At 33.3% G+C, this 16,449-nt stretch overlaps 2 protein-coding genes across 4 annotated transcripts in view; one reads left to right on the forward strand and one right to left on the reverse strand.

Moving 5' to 3' along the window:
- LOC119644785 (protein trapped in endoderm-1) overlaps positions 1–16,449 on the reverse strand; it is a 41,638-nt gene that overhangs the window by 14,083 nt on the left and 11,106 nt on the right. Inside the window, exon 1 of one of the 3 annotated variants that reach the window (XM_038044519.1) lies at positions 3,223–3,499. The exons of 1 other annotated variant lie outside the window; for it this stretch is intronic. The gene's annotated coding sequence lies outside the window, so the exon portion shown is untranslated. Of the gene's footprint in view, positions 1–2,842; positions 2,866–3,222; positions 3,500–16,449 lie in introns of those variants that run through there. One more of the 3 variants, XM_038044520.1, reaches the window with a different exon arrangement.
- On the forward strand, positions 5,536–13,156 carry LOC119644783 (structural maintenance of chromosomes protein 3). The gene is made up of 6 exons (XM_038044513.1): positions 5,536–5,610; positions 5,666–5,780; positions 7,931–8,070; positions 8,316–10,702; positions 11,114–11,846; positions 12,802–13,156. Exons 1-6 carry the CDS (start codon positions 5,596–5,598, stop codon positions 13,012–13,014), a joined length of 3,603 nt encoding a protein of 1,200 aa, XP_037900441.1. The 5' UTR covers positions 5,536–5,595; the 3' UTR covers positions 13,015–13,156.

Below are 16,449 nucleotides of genomic sequence, written 5' to 3' on the forward strand. Positions count from 1 at the left end.
CTCCGAGTTGCTAGCAATATGAATGAAAAAAAACGTCGAGTGCCAAGGGTTAATGATAGAAAATGATAACTTGGCTGAAATTTAAATTCAAGATTATCCGCCTGAGTGGCCGAATAAGCAAGAGTCTCGACTAACAACTCTCTGATGGTTGTGGATTCAAATCACAAGTGCGGTAGAGTTTTTATTAAAAGCCGAAAGCCTTAGATGCTAGTGCTTTAAGACTTCAGTCTTAGGATTTATTCTCTGGCTAAATTTATAATAACAATAATAATAATAATAATAAATTTAGGATTAGTTGAGAATTAAATTTCCAATCGCAATCAATAAAAGTCTCGAACATGATTGCAACTGACTTTTATTTTCAAGTTTTTGAAAATTTGCTTTAGAGAAACTGCGCTAAAAGAAAAAAAGAAAGCACAAGAACATATACAGCTTTCTATCATACTTGATGATCACCTTAACCGTCCGTCGGGCGATTATTTCCATCCCGCCAACTGTTGGACATTTTCAGCCGTGCAAAGTCCTCTTCCTATTAGTCCTATAGATCTGTGATGGAAAGTCTTTCGTTCGTTTCACTAATAAGAAAGAAAAATAATGTAATATTTGAACTCACCACAGAAGAATGACGATATAGTCAATCAAATCGTTTGCAACATCCAGGACCGCATATTCATAGACGCTATAAGCGGTCATTTACCGTAACATTATGTTATCCATATTATTTTCTTACAATTTTTTAGCATCTGTACAGGTAATTAAATCACCTAACATCAAATTTAAAGCTATAACTTGGCGAAAATGGAAAGTTTTTCACGAACTTTGCAAGTATACTCGACCTTGTGAATCAATTCTCATTCTCGAATAAAGAGAGAGAGAGAGAGAGAGAGAGGAGACAACAAGTTTGTTCTTCTATGCAAGAGCTTTGAGATTGTAGTAATAATCTCGGGAAGAGGATAAACAAATATGCAGCGCTCTTTAAGTTCGCCAAAGACATATCCAATTTTTGGTATGATTGTATAGATGTAACCAGAATAGAATAGAATATCCATAAGCGAATTAAATAGTAGCAACAATAAAATAATCTCCGTACAACTTCTTCTTCTTGAAATCATATCGTATTTGCCAGTTCAAAAAACCGATAGAATAGCCATACAAAACACAGTCCGTCCGAAACATTTTAAAAAGATATAAAGTGTAGCTCAAAGAACTTAACAAAGTTTCAAAAGGAAAGGACTAAATAGAGGCAAAAATGTATAAAATAGCAAAAAAAGCATGGAAAACAGACGTGAATTTTTTTCGAATTTTATTCAAGCTTATATATATCGAAATATATATGAAATATGAGTTAGAAATAAAGAGAGTTAAGACAAGAATATTTATTTAAACAAAATTTCTCTCTCTTGCTTTCGTTTAAATAATAGATGCGTCATCAGATTGAAATAAAAGTTGAACGTTAATTGCATTTAAACTTTCCGCGAATGTTTCTTGATCTTTATCACCTTAATCGAAGCAAAATTCTATTTTTCACGAGCTTTTTCAGTTTTGGGGCAGCATAAAGTCGCAGTGGACCAAGACCGGTGAATACGATGGCTGAGCCATGATAACAGTGTTGTTTTTGACCGAAAAAAATACGAACAAACAATGACGTGTAAGCTGGCGTATTATTAACACTGCATTGTCGTGAGGCAACCGATATGCCGACATCCTCAGCAACTTTTCTTATAGTAATTCTACGATTCTCCATAACAACTTATTTGACTACTTCAACGGTTTCTTCAATTGTTGACGTGCTGGGGCGTCCGGGACAATCATCGTCATTATCATCTTCTCGACCTTCTGTGAAGAGCCTGACGAATTCGAAAGGTTACCTTCTATTTTGCACTCACCTCGTACTTATTACCAAGCATTTAACACGGCTTTGCCCTAACCAATATTCTGTAATGTCTCTGAATTTTTAGTGATTAGTTTTTTTGAACATACATAAGTGCATTAAATTACATTCTGCATAGGTTATTGTACTTAATATAGCTTGATCTTAGAGACCATGCATTTATTAGATGGGAGCGACATAAAAATCTGCAAATTTTAGATTGTTTAAATAATTTAAATCTTTTTTTTTTTTTTTTTTAAATAAGCTTCAGCAAGAAATGACTTATCTTCTATGGCATTAAATCAGCTGACGAGTTAAATATATTAGCATCAATCGAAATACTGTCTTTGCCATAATCTAGTCTATATACTCTCAATAAAGAGAAAAGCGGGACTCGATTGATGCGCCCGTCTCTTTGTGCATTTACCCCTCCGATAATATCATTATTACTACCGCAAAATCTTGTCTTTCATTTAAAAGCTTAGCTTGATTCAGAATATTTCATTAGAAAAAACCCTGTCTCATGTTCGCAAATGAAGCGATCCCCACAAATATCAAAAAATCATTTGTGACATCAAATAAAATTTGATACGCCTGATATATGAACGATGCGATATACAATCGGCGTACTCCGTGAATGAACGTTCTCGTTATTCTCCAGTCAGATACGTGGGCCAATGGTGTATGATAACAGCTTCTAAGATATTCTAAGGTGAACGTAAGACGTATTCGTAAAAACTACGAAAAACCTTATTAACACATGTATCCTTTGCGGCAAAATACAAATATATTTTAGGTATGCGCTTCTTTTCGATCGACTATTTATTGCGGAAAAATCAACGGTGCTATATTGGGATCACACACACACATGCAACTGAAACGTTCATTCTTAGTTTATCGTCATCAAGAAAGTTCTAAGATGCCTTAAGTAGCTTACAAACTACCCCAAATTAGGCTTAAAACTTAACTTACATACAAAAGACACAGATTTAAAATATGTAGATTTGAAATATCACGCCTACAATTAAGTTCTTCATATATTCACTTGGGGGTAGTGGATATTAAAGGCTTACAAAACTATTAAAGGTAGGTAATGCGTTTAACATTTTGTCTTCCAAAATGTGCACATGAACATTTCAGCCGAAGTAAATTAACATCTTTTCTTGCATTTGATTTTAACAACATTTTTCCCAATTTCAACTGAGATCTAATGTGTAACTTTAATTGAAGTCAACTTTACCCCAAACTTCTTAATAAACACTGGGGATATTAAATCATATGTAAACTTTGCATAAATTATATATGTATATTTTTTTAAATTAAATGTATGGTGGGGTGTAATTTATACTTACACTTTTCACTTTGATAAAAAAATATATTTTCAAAAAAAATCTTTGGTTTCTTTAGCAGATTATCTGTGAATTCTTTTATCTGGTTTTTACGTATTGAGGGAAGGCATAATTTTATATAGCAATACGAACACATAACTCGAACTTGTATATTTACAGCTAAATTAATATCATTTTAAAAATCAATTACACAATGAAACTTATTTAAGCTGGGCTTAAATAAATGTAAGCAAATTAAGTCACACAAAAACGAAACCAAAATTTGCGATAACAAATATTCCAACTTCAACCAAACAAACCATTAAAACCGTATTCAAGTAGAGCTGCCAATAATCCATATTCAGAGTTTTAGTAAAAAATTATACAAAAATAATAAAAATTCGTGTAATACTTGAAATTAAAGTCAACAAACGAAAAACTACAAAACATGCGCCCTGTACTTAAAAGTGAAACAAGCCGGAACAAAACAACCTAACGCGATTGTATAGCCTGTTATGTAGAGTAATTTTTTTTACATACGCGTATTAAGACACCATGTCTAACATCGATCGTTGTGCAACCGCAGTCTAAGCAAATTGCGATGAGAGTTTAAAACTGAATTATTGAACTAGTTTTTTATTTCGCTTCCGCCGTTCGTATTATGTGCACAAAATTTGAACATTTGAAATCGTTCCTCTTCGTGATATTTAGTTAACTCTTTATCATATTATCACATACAGGGTGTACTGCCCTAATGCATTCAAATTTCAATTAATTCATGCACACAAACGTAGTTGTAAATTAAGTACTTATTCAATGACTTGTACAGCTAACATTATTTTTGCGCGGCTTATGTATGCAATTATTTTTTTAGACAACTGCTTTTAAGCGACACAATTTGTAAAAATTTTTTTATGGAATACATTAGCATGCATAGAGATAGAAAGAGAGAGGAAGAACAGGCGCTTTTTGTACTACAACAAGTTGCACTGAACTGTATGAAAAAAGTTTCGTGAAAAAATCTTCGTATATAAAATGAGAAAATAAAATTTTTTTAAATATCCCGTTGTATAATTCAGCCACTTATTTTGTTTGGTTCCAAGTTTCTCGCTATTTCGTTTCATATTTTCTATGCGAGACTTTATTTTTTGTTGTTCCTTCTCGCCACACAGAATACAGATGTTTTTAATATGTTGTGAAAAATCATTTGTTTTTATTATTCCATCACCTTACAAAGATAGTGTTACCTGTAGGAACTATAAGATAAGTTAACAAGTGGTTTTGATGTATAGATTGATTAAATTGTATGTTTCGCATTCAAACCAATGTCAAATAAACGCTTTTCTGCGACAAAATACTTTGCCAGATCGGCTAGCATCGGAATAAACCGAAGGATAGCGATAAAAATACAAAAATGACCAAACTTATTTATGTATGTTAAATGAATAACACTTATTTGGTTTGCGTTGATATATTCCAATAAAAAAGCTGTTTCTGATATATAATACGTTGCATTTTTTGAAAAATGTCTACGTTCTTTATAAGAAAAGTGTTGTTAAGCCCTAAAACAGAATAATACATAGGCCTCAGGCGTCATGCAAAATATGTCAAAATATCATATGGACGAGTTTACATGCAGTTGAATAAAAATAGCGTTGCATCACTGCTGTAACGCTTGACGTAATTGCATTTATTTTATTATTTATAAAAGTAAATAAATAATATAAAACAAAAGTCAAGCTTGTTTATTTTTACGTTATCTTTTTAAAATAAGTGATAACATGGAAAGCTATAACTTACGTCGTATATAATGCAAGGAAAAGAGATTATCAAGTTTTGTCGTCGAGACAAAGCAAAGTTAATGAAATTGTATTGAATCATTACCCTTTTCTACACTTTATGTGTTTAGTGCTTTCAATACGAGATAATAAATATCCACTATAGAGTACTGTTATTATTATAAGTTTTTTAGTCCGCCGTTTTAATCATTTCACGGCTCTTTTTAATTTAATTACACTACAAATATTTTATGAACAACATAACGCATTTCCATTTCTATTCGTTTCTGACAAAGCTTATATACCTAAATGGGTTCGAAGCAAAGCTAAATAAGTTAGATAGAAAAATACGCTTTTATCAGCTTTGTCGAGGATCTAATTTAGCCGTCGAATTGTATTGATTTAAAATTCCTAAATTTTTTCCTGCTATTAGAAAATACATAGAATAGTTAAAATTTATTAAAAACTTTTTTCGAATGTGTAAATAAATTGCATGATGGCATTTTCACAAATGTATTTCATTTCAATTTTCCAACATTGGTAGAATTTCGTTTTTTCAGTTTGCTAACTGTTTTACTAATGTAGAAGCAGTAAGTGATATGAAAACTAAAGAAGCAGGATGCATATAAAACAAGTAAAGGAAATAAGTTTATTATAAGTGCATGTTCTTAATAAAAATTCCTTTATAGATCATAATACAAGGATTCAAAAGCTATAAAGATCAAACAATTGTTGAGCCTTTTGATAAACGACACAATGTAGTAGTTGGAAGGAATGGCTCTGGGAAAAGCAACTTTTTTTACGGTTGGTATAGCAATTAATAAAAATGCGTATACATACATATGTACACACGGAGAGTCTTAATTATGCATTTAGACAATAGATGTGTTTCCATTTCAACAAAATTTGCAATATAAATAATTGAACTTTAGTAAAATTATAATCGGATTGTTTTCACGGTTACCCAAATACGAATTGCTGGACATGTCCTAGGAAATAAGTCAACTTGAAGAAATTGAAATTAAGTGAAAGCCCAGGATGTGTTTATATTAGTTATATTATCAAAATGGAGACGGAACTATTTCAAGTAAGCTGCGTAATTGTTATCGTACCTGTAGAAAAGGACAATTGGTTTTTGTTTGAAGTTTTGAAGAACGCGATTATTAATTTTTGTGGAAGAATAATTTGTTCGAATTAATATTTCCATTACGGACGTATATCATGGAGGGATACTAGCGGCTACGTTATGCGAATTAAGTTGTTTTAAAGCGACAAATAAGGGATTTTTCAAAAAAGTGCATACCTTAAATCAGGTATGGACACCAGCTTAATCGTTCCACTTAATCAAATAAGCAGCAGCACAATTTGTTTCAAAATGGCACGACTCTCTAAAAGTTTTTAAAACAACGAAGTACCGTTCTGACACTTTAGCCAATCGATTCTTCGGATAAGATAAATGCGAGGCTAACATGACAATGGAAGATTTTTTAGTATTTTGCGAGTTAGAAATAACATTAATAAAATTAATAACATCGTAGGGCTAATTCGGAATACACGTATAAGTATTGAGGCTTAAATATATCTCGAATGTCCGTGTCGAAGCATGCCGAAAAAAGAGGCGGCCCACTTAGTTAATTGAACCTTCCCACACTTTTGTATTGACGTGATGCACTTTTTCTCTTAAAGATGTGACCAGCCTGATCAAATTTTAAACAGCCATAAGTGGAGATGTATAGTCAATGTGATCTTTTTATTGATTTCATGCATGGAAAGGTCGTTTCGCATGACCCGTGGAAAGCTTCTTTTCTTCAGTGAATGGTAATTCTATTATGAAATACAATCCCTTTAATTTTTCCCATATTTTCTTTAGTGATAAACAAGCTATAACGCAGGATCTCGCATCCCCTTCCACTTGCAGTTTTCTAAGTATAATACGTGTATCATTCTTAATTTCCCGGTTATGATCAAAAACTATTTTAATATTTACTTTGCTTCATTGAATTAAATGCGTGAGTCTAAAGTTCAAACAAAAAATACCTGATGTAATATTTTGAAATTTATAGAAATATAGAAATTTATTGAATAGAATGAAGCGAGTCGTCCTCGTCTGCTCGTTAAATGCAAACTAAGAATAGGAAGTGATTGCAAATTTCTATAAATAATGCTAGCAATTTCCATAAAAAAAAATAGATCCACTCGGCATAAAAGATGCGATTTTTAGTGACTTTAATCAGGTACGGGATTATAATTTTTGTTATTGAGTAAATCCGATAGCTTTGGATTATCAATTTATCGTAATGTGTTAAAAACTTACAGTGCCGATTAAGTATGCTTTTCTGTCCTCTATATCGTTTGTGGTACAGGGCTGCATTGAGTTTGTGCAAATCTATGTAACTTGCAGAATAACTTGAACTGGACCCACCTTTTGTTATACCAAAAAAGTGATTATGAATCGATCTAAGCTTGTCTGTCGCTCTGTTCGTCTTGTTTTCTTGTGTTCAGCCTACAGGTCGTAATTTTTAGGATATTTTAATGATATCTGGGGATACAGACAGGTCTTGGCCCAATGATGAACACTATTGAAAATGATTCGTATAGGACAGCTTCTTACATGAACCCTTGTTTTAGAAAGTCGTTATTTGAATAACCATATTAAGCGGGGCGGTTTAGGGTATTTAATGGTAGACCGTGTCACTCTATAGTGTTTTTTACTTGTCCTTGCTATCGAATGACAAAAAAATGTTGATCGTAAAATTGTTTTCGAATAATGTATTCAAAAAACGGTCTAGTTTACACGATATTGAGACCCATCAACCGGCTGTGCTTTATACTTTAGGACGCTCTAGCACGGCAAATCCAATAAAACATATAACGAAATAGCAATTTTTTTTATTTCTTTTGGTCTATAAAAACACTGCATTAATAATTATTTCCTTTTTTCCTTTTAATTTTAGCGATACAGTTTGTTTTAAGTGATGAATTTACTCACTTGCGACCAGAACAGCGCCAAGCTCTTCTACATGAAGGAACAGGAGCGAGAGTTATATCAGCGTATGTTGAAATTATCTTTGACAACTCAGATAATCGAGTTCCAGTAAGTAATACGTAATGAAATAGAGATTCTCCTAATTGCGACTAGAATATAAACTTATTGGCAAAGTTAGCCAAGTCCATTGAAAGACATATAGTTCCAAAGTCCAAAACAATGGTTTTCAATACCAGTTATGTTACGTTTTTGTAGGAAAGCGTAAATAGTCAATATAAGCATAAAATTGCAAGTTTTATTTTAAATTATGAGCCTAGTTATGAATATGTCCTTACATAAGATTTTAATTTCAGATTGACAAAGAGGAAATCTACCTTCGAAGAGTTATAGGCGCTAAAAAGGATCAGTATTTTTTGAATAAAAAAGTTGTACCGAGAACTGAAGTTGTCAATTTATTGGAGTCGGCCGGTTTTTCTAATTCAAATCCATATTACATTGTTAAACAAGGTAAAATTAATCAGATGGCTACTGCAGCAGACTCGTATAGACTTAAATTATTAAGAGAAGTGGCTGGGACACGAGTTTATGATGAAAGAAAAGAGCAATCTCTGAACATTCTTCGGGAAACGGAAGGAAAACTTGAAAAAATATCTGAGTATTTAAAAACGATTGAAGATCGTTTACAAACATTAGAAGAAGAAAAGGAAGAACTCAAAGAATACCAAGAGTGGGATAAGGGGAGGCGTGCTTTAGAGTACATAATCCATGAAACAGAATTGAAAGAGACAAAAAAAGCTCTAGAGGAAATACAGCAACAACGCAAGTCATCCGTTGATAAAAAGAAGAGCTACAATATGCAAATACAGAAAGCTCAAGAGAAAATTAAGGAAATTCAAAAGAGTTTAAAGGATGCGAAGAAAAACGTTGCAAGTACCAAAGAAGAAAAATCCATTCTTTTAACGGAACAACAACAACTTTTACGTGAAAAAACCAAATTAGATTTAACAATCGTTGATCTTAATGATGAGGTTCAAGGTGATAACAAATCAAAGGAACGCGCTGAAGAAGAATTAAAAAAATTAAAGATAACAATAAGCGAAAAAGAAAAAGAACTCGAGGACGTTAAACCGAAATATGAGGCCATGCGGCGAAAAGAAGAGGAATGCTCCCGCGAACTTGCCCTTAAGGAACAAAAAAGAAAAGAGCTATACGCGAAACAAGGACGAGGATCGCAATTCTCAACACGTGATGAACGCGATCAATGGATTCACAATGAATTGAAATCGCTTGATAAGCAAATTAAAGATAAAAAGAACCATCAAGCGAAGTTAGAAGAAGATTTGAAAAAAGATGCAAATGCGGAAACGGATCTTGGTAATAAGATTGGAGAACACTCTGGTGAATTGGAGCACCTTCGTACTGAAATAGATGAGCATAATAAAAGATACTATGAATTAAAGAAAACAAAAGATCATTACCAGGCTACGCGCAACGAGTTATGGCGTAAAGAGACACAAATGACGCAGCAACTTCAGTCTCATAAAGAAGAGTTATCCAAAACAGATCAAGCATTGAGAAGTATGGCCGGTAAGCCCATTTTGAATGGACGGGATTCTGTGAGAAAAGTTTTAGATAGTTTTTTGGAAAAAGGCAGCCCATTCTCAGATATTGCAAAAGCATATTACGGACCCGTTATAGAAAACTTTAGTTGTGACAAAACGATTTATACCGCGGTAGAAGTTACTGCGGGGAATAGACTTTTTCATCATATTGTTGAGTCTGATAAAGTCGGCACTCAAATTTTGAAGGAAATGAATAAACTGAAATTGCCAGGTGAAGTGACCTTTATGCCTTTAAATAGGTTACAAGTAAAAAATCATGATTACCCAGACGATCCCGACTCTATTCCAATGATTTCAAAATTAAAATACGATGAACAGCATGGCAAGGCTTTATGTTACATATTTGGCAAAACGTTAATATGCCGTAATTTGGAAAGAGCTACAGAGCTTGCAAAAAGTACCGGGCTTGATTGCGTAACATTGGACGGTGATCAGGTCTCATCGAAAGGATCTCTAACCGGAGGTTATTTTAATACGTCAAGATCGCGGCTTGAAATGCAAAAGAAAAGAACTGAACTCACAGCCCAGATACGTGATTATGAAAAAGAACTTAATAAATTACGCAATGAATTAAAACAGATTGAGAGCAATATTAATGCTGTAGTATCCGAAATGCAAAAAACAGAGACAAAGCAGGGGAAATCGAAGGATATTTTTGAAAAAGTTCAAGGAGAAATAAGGTTAATGAAAGAGGAATTATTAAGAATTGAAAAGTATAGATCGCCAAAGGAACGATCATTGACGCAATGCAAAGCCAGTTTAGAGGCGATGAGAGGTACGAAACTCGGTTTGGAGACTGAATTAAATCAGGAACTTATGTCCACGTTATCCAAGCAGGACCAACAAGAAATTGATCAGCTTAATGAAGAGATCCGACGATTAAATCAAGAAAATAAAGAAGCGTTCACTCAGCGAATGAATCTTGAGGTCATTAAGAACAAACTAGATAATCTCTTGGCAAATAATCTATTTAGAAGAAGAGATGAATTAATACAGGCCTTGCAGGAAATATCTGTAGAGGACAGAAAAAGAAAATTAATTAACTGCAAAAATGAACTCTCTGCAACGGAGAAAAGAATTAGAAAAGTTAATCAAGATCTAGATGACGTTGACAAAAGGTTAGTAAACGCACAAATTTAAATTTAAAATCCTATATATAATAATCATACTGTTGTTACAAGGTAATGGGATCGTTTACAGACGTTGGTTATGTAATTCAATTCCGGCATCATTTTAAATTTTTACAATAGAACAAAAAAAAAAAAAAACTGTTGAACCGAAAATATTATTCTGCATAAATGCTTTACGAGAATAAGTTAACGTTTCATTTAGATAAATGAAAATGTTTATAGTGAAGCCTGTTCCTATGTGTTCCTATAGACCATAATAGTTAGGTTACTTTTTCGTTTTTGTTGATGTAATTTGATTAGTAATGCGATGATCTAAATCTCAATACATATATAACAAAATATTTATTATTTAATAGAACAAACTATTTATAGATTTGTTAAATATAATTATCTTTTTAGAGTTCAAGAAGCTGTTCATTTACAGAAGTCACTTCAACAAGAGCTTGAAAGTTGGATTAAGAAGGAAAAGGAGATAGATGAAAAAGTGAATGAGGATTCAAAAAAAGTGGAAAAGTGGGTCGCCAAAGAAAATCTACTTTTACAGAAAATACAAGAGTATACTGAGAAAATTGCCAGTCTTGGGGCTTTGCCTCAAGTAGATAAAAAATATGAAAAGATGTCATTAAAGAGCTTATTTAAGGAATTAGAAAAGGCTAATCTACATTTAAAAAAGTATAATCATGTCAATAAAAAGGCATTAGACCAATTTTTAAGTTTTTCGGAACAGAAAGAGAAACTCTATAAACGCAAGGAAGAATTAGATGTTGCGGATCAAAAAATTGGCGAATTGATGCAATCTCTTGAGATGCAAAAAGTTGAAGCAATCCAATTCACCTTTAAACAAGTAGCAAAAAATTTCACACAAGTTTTCAAAAAGTTGGTCCCCCAAGGAGCTGGTCATCTTATACTTAAAACGAAAGATAACGATGACGACAATCCCGAAAGAGAAATTGAAAATTCTGACGCATTCACAGGAATTGGAATAAGGGTTTCGTTTACGGGAAGTGACGCAGAAATGAGAGAAATGAATCAATTGTCCGGTGGGCAAAAATCACTTGTGGCACTAGCTCTCATCTTTTCTATTCAAAAGTGTGATCCTGCACCTTTTTACCTTTTTGATGAAATTGATCAGGTAAACTTTGAAAGTTTTATGTAAAAAAAAAAAAAACAAGTGTTTTTGAGAAATGTCCGTATAGAGCTGGGAAGGAACACTAAACCAAACTAGTGCACGTACGATATAAAGTTTATAATTGTTCACAAATGTAAACAAGGAAGAATACCATAGTCGAACAAGGTCGGTCTTTACATAACCTACAACATTTCGCTTAATTTATAATACACACACAAATCACAAATTATACATTATTTTTATGTAAATGCGTAATTTTCCTGGAAACTATTTATTCATATTGGAAGATATCCAAACGTGATCTAAATTTAAAGACTTTAATTGCTTGGTCGAAGCTTTTATTATTTTCGAATTGGCTCTGTCATAACAAATCACAAATTAGCCTTTGTTGCTATAGAAGGATTTGTTTTCATGAGGGTCACTATGTAGGATGCGATCTAAATAAAAATAGATCTGTGTGATTCAAATTCCCTATTACAATATTTTTTCTTCTAACGACTTATCGAAATAAGATTTATTATAATTAGTGGTCGAAAAAGTGATCTGATCCGAACCATATTCAATAGCGTTCGCTCTTGCTTCAAAACACGTCAGTATATAAAATATCATCGAAATATCTTGAAAGTTGCGACCTGTAAATTGGACATAAAAATACATGAGACTTCTTCCGGGTGTTACAGCCATCCGCACGCACTTAGTATGCCCTATACTACTAATGGTGTAGTCTACAAATAGAACCTAACGATTTCACTTAACATAAAAAAGTTTCATTGCGTTATTTCTTCTTCATAAACGTTTGGGACATGTTTCTTTTTTTTTTTTTTAATTGAGTCAATCTATCATGGAATTATCTATCTAGATATTTAGTAATCAAGCTTGCACCTGTTTTTAGTAAAAATATAACCCAATGCATTAAAGTTGATAAGTAAATTATTATTATTATTTTTTTTTTAATTAGGCATTGGATGCGCAACATAGAAAGGCCGTTGCTGATATGATACACGAATTAAGTGATAAGGCTCAATTCATTACCACAACGTTTCGGCCAGAGCTTCTGGAAAACGCGCATAAATTTTATGGAGTCCGGTTTAGAAATAAAGTTAGCCACATAGATTGCGTCACAAAGGAACAAGCTAAAGATTTTGTGGAAGACGATAATACACATGCTTAAGGGTCTTTTTCAAGATGACTTGAGATGATATGCATGCCTGCACATTGTATACATTTTGTTTAATTCCTCATTTCTCATTATATCCCTTCTTTTTTTTTTTAATAAATTTAAACAGAGTTTTTGAAGATATATTTACAATGTATTTCGCCACGACTATCACATTTTTTCTTACAAAAATTTTTATGGATCGACAATGCGATTCAATGGCTATAATAAAGGTGCGAAATAGAGGAATCTGAAACTAAAACCAAGCAATCTTATGATAGACAAAAAAAATCTCTCTGCGCATATTTTTCCTATCAAAAAAGCTGAGGTAGTTCCCAGCATAAATTATATCTGACAGCATATGTACCGTAACATTAATTTTTTTTTTTAAATTAAGTATCAATTATTATTATTATTATTATTTTTCTATGACAAAGCCACTTAGGGGTGCACCATATACGTGCGGGTACTGATCAAGAGAGGTTGTAGGAGAAGAAGGACGGACAGACAAAATGCTGGTTCCAAATGTTTGACGTGTAAATGGGATACGATGGGAAAGATGCTACATTGCTAGTAGGTTGTGCTAAATGTGGGAGATATGGTTAAAAAACGACGGGCCGTGGTAGTGTGCTGTGCGGTACGCAGGTAACTTCAGGACTTCAGGTTGCTAAGAACGCTGAGACAGCCGTGTAGTGGCGTTAAAGGACTTAATTGATGGAGAAATCCCTTTAATCCCTGGAAAGCACTTGCCCTAAATGTACCTGTACATACGCACAACACTCCGCATTGCCCACCTTGCGCTTATGCTCGAGGGTATCGAGAGCATTGGATATATTTTCGTCGTCCACGAGCATCTAAGTCTTTCGTTTTAGGCTGTTAAGGGACTCCAAGCAAAGTTTGGATGCTCTCTCCCACACAAGCGACTAATCATAATTTTGGGCCGATATAGGCGGCGTAAATGTTACGGATATTGGCTGCACTGCAGTAATTTTCGCATAGCTTTAAAAAAGCCGAGGATTTGGCTGCGTCGTTCGACACTTCGAACGCACGCTCTGTCCAACGAACATGCTTCTGCATTCTCATGCCAAGAACATCAAGATTTGCCGATACTTCTACAATGACACCACCGACAGGAAGGGATTGTTCGTCAATTTTCTTACGCTTTAGGAGAACGCTTTGAGTCTTGTCGCCGTTATAGCTTACCTTGTTACCCTGACCCTATGCAAATATTTTTATGACGTCCTGACTTAGTGCGTCATTTGCCGTGCAGCATTTATTCTGTATCTCGCTGCTGCAAGGTTTCTTACTCAAGGAAAACAAATGATACAAGGTGCTGTCTTCCGCATACAAGTAGATAGTGTTTTCTGTTACGCACAGCAGATTGTTAATCAACAGGAAGAGAAAAAGAAGAGAAGTCTACACCAAATATATATATATATATATATGTGATCTTCAGAGTCGGTATAGTCTCCCTAAGCTGCTCTGTAATTTTGTGCTGGTTTGCGGTATTACAAAATGTTTTGACGGTCATTAATTTACAGCAATTATTGAAGATGGGAAAAAAGTTTGGAAGCTGAGAAAGAAAGAGTAAACTGGAGATGACGATATTCATTTAAATCTGAAACGAATTGAATCTGCACGGTTCCGTTTCTTCAATCCAAATTTGAAAAACTTAATTTACTTCCTAAATTCAGTTTTATATTTTAATTTTCGTCATAAAATACATAAGATTTTGCTGTTCGTGATAACCCCTATACATGTTGGACGCTAAGGAATAGACTTACGTGATTCCCAATATCTTATCCCCAATTTTTGTGATAAGTTGCTAAAAAAGGCCAATTTCCTTCATAAAATATTCAAAATTAAACCTTCCCCTGAAGGGCTTACTATTCATGACAAATGTCAAATGAAGTAGGGTTCAAGAAGTAGACCAATGTCGCACAAATTTGTTTCGCTTAATATTTGTGTCAGATTACTATCTCGAACAAAATTTCTCATATCAACTTAGGATTTCCAAGTACAATTACACAGTGAGTTTTATCGAAATATTTTGAAAATTCCTTTTTTTTCCCCCATAAAAATTTTTCAAAATAAAGCGTTAAATGGGGAATGGTCGAGAAACCGATTCAAACCACTTTTCAATAGCGTTCGCCCTTGGGCCAAAACATGAATACAAAATCACATCAAAATATTTCAAAAATTTCGACCGATAGTTTGAACACAAAAATATATGGACAGACGGGGAGATAAGCTTAAATCGATGAAGAATCACCTCGCCATCATAAAAGGTGAGTCCATCTTAAATCCTTCTGGGTATTATATACATTCGCAAAACCTTTATATACCCTGTACCACAAGTGATGTAAGGTATAATAATTGATAATATTCCCTCTTTATTGGAAATTTACTTATTGCCGTGGCCTTTTTTTAATATATTCGATCTTATTATTAGATTGGAGTGCATATGCTAACTTGGAACAGCTATAAATATTACAGCTATTATTAATAATCGTTAACTGCGTAAGTGTACCTAACTTTTGCATCGCAGCTTGTAATTATCGTCAAAAATTTCTATAATTTACTTCTCTCTTGCCGTCACTCCGCTTCATCCTGGTTTGAAAATATCGTTTACGTAAAATGCCTCCATTTACTTCAAAGACTCTTTCATGGAACAAGTTATCCTTTTTTTTTTCGATTTCTCATTACAGATTCGTTAACTGTCGTTATTCTCTGCATATGTTTTCTATTCCTTTCCTCCTATTTTGCAATAAACAGAAAACATATGCTTGTGTTTCGTTATTCTTGTATGTTTCGTTTTTTGTTTACATTTGAATCGAACTTCCGACCTGTTCGTAAGTACTGAAGCATTCTGGCAAGAGCAATTATTTTACGACAAATATTTTTTTGGTTCATTTGTGCTCTTAGTGGATTTACAAAAGAGGAAAGAATAAAAAGCAGCAGTATGTGATATATTTTTTGGTTTATTTTATAAAATTTTCCATTTTTCTATAAAAACCTGTGGAAAATTTTGTTTATATGAGCCGTACACTTTGAGTGAAAAAGAAAACATTCAACTATTTACATGTGCTACAAATGTCCTTGCGTCTCTTTTGCGAATACTTCCAGTGTTGAATATAAAGCAAGTGAGATATTTATTTTGCTAATACTTTCTACTTTAATTATTAATAATTAAATTATCGAGGAGAGCGGGAAAGCAAAGCTGTCAAATTTTTTCACTATAAAGAAATTAAGCATCAAAAGTATGCGTCAAATGTCGTGTAAGGCCGGAACGATTATGAAAACAAAATGACAACAAATATTTTTTATTCGTTTCTTAGTGAAATGTCACCAAAGTTTGAAACGTTGCCGCTGAGTACAATTTATGCTTTTTGCTTTACTTTCTATACACTATAGATCCGATGGACTCAACCGATGCTGGCGCATTTATTA

Source organism: Glossina fuscipes, unplaced genomic scaffold (assembly GCF_014805625.2).
Source record: "Glossina fuscipes isolate IAEA_lab_2018 unplaced genomic scaffold, Yale_Gfus_2 0, whole genome shotgun sequence".
NCBI classification, from domain to species: domain Eukaryota; kingdom Metazoa; phylum Arthropoda; class Insecta; order Diptera; family Glossinidae; genus Glossina; species Glossina fuscipes.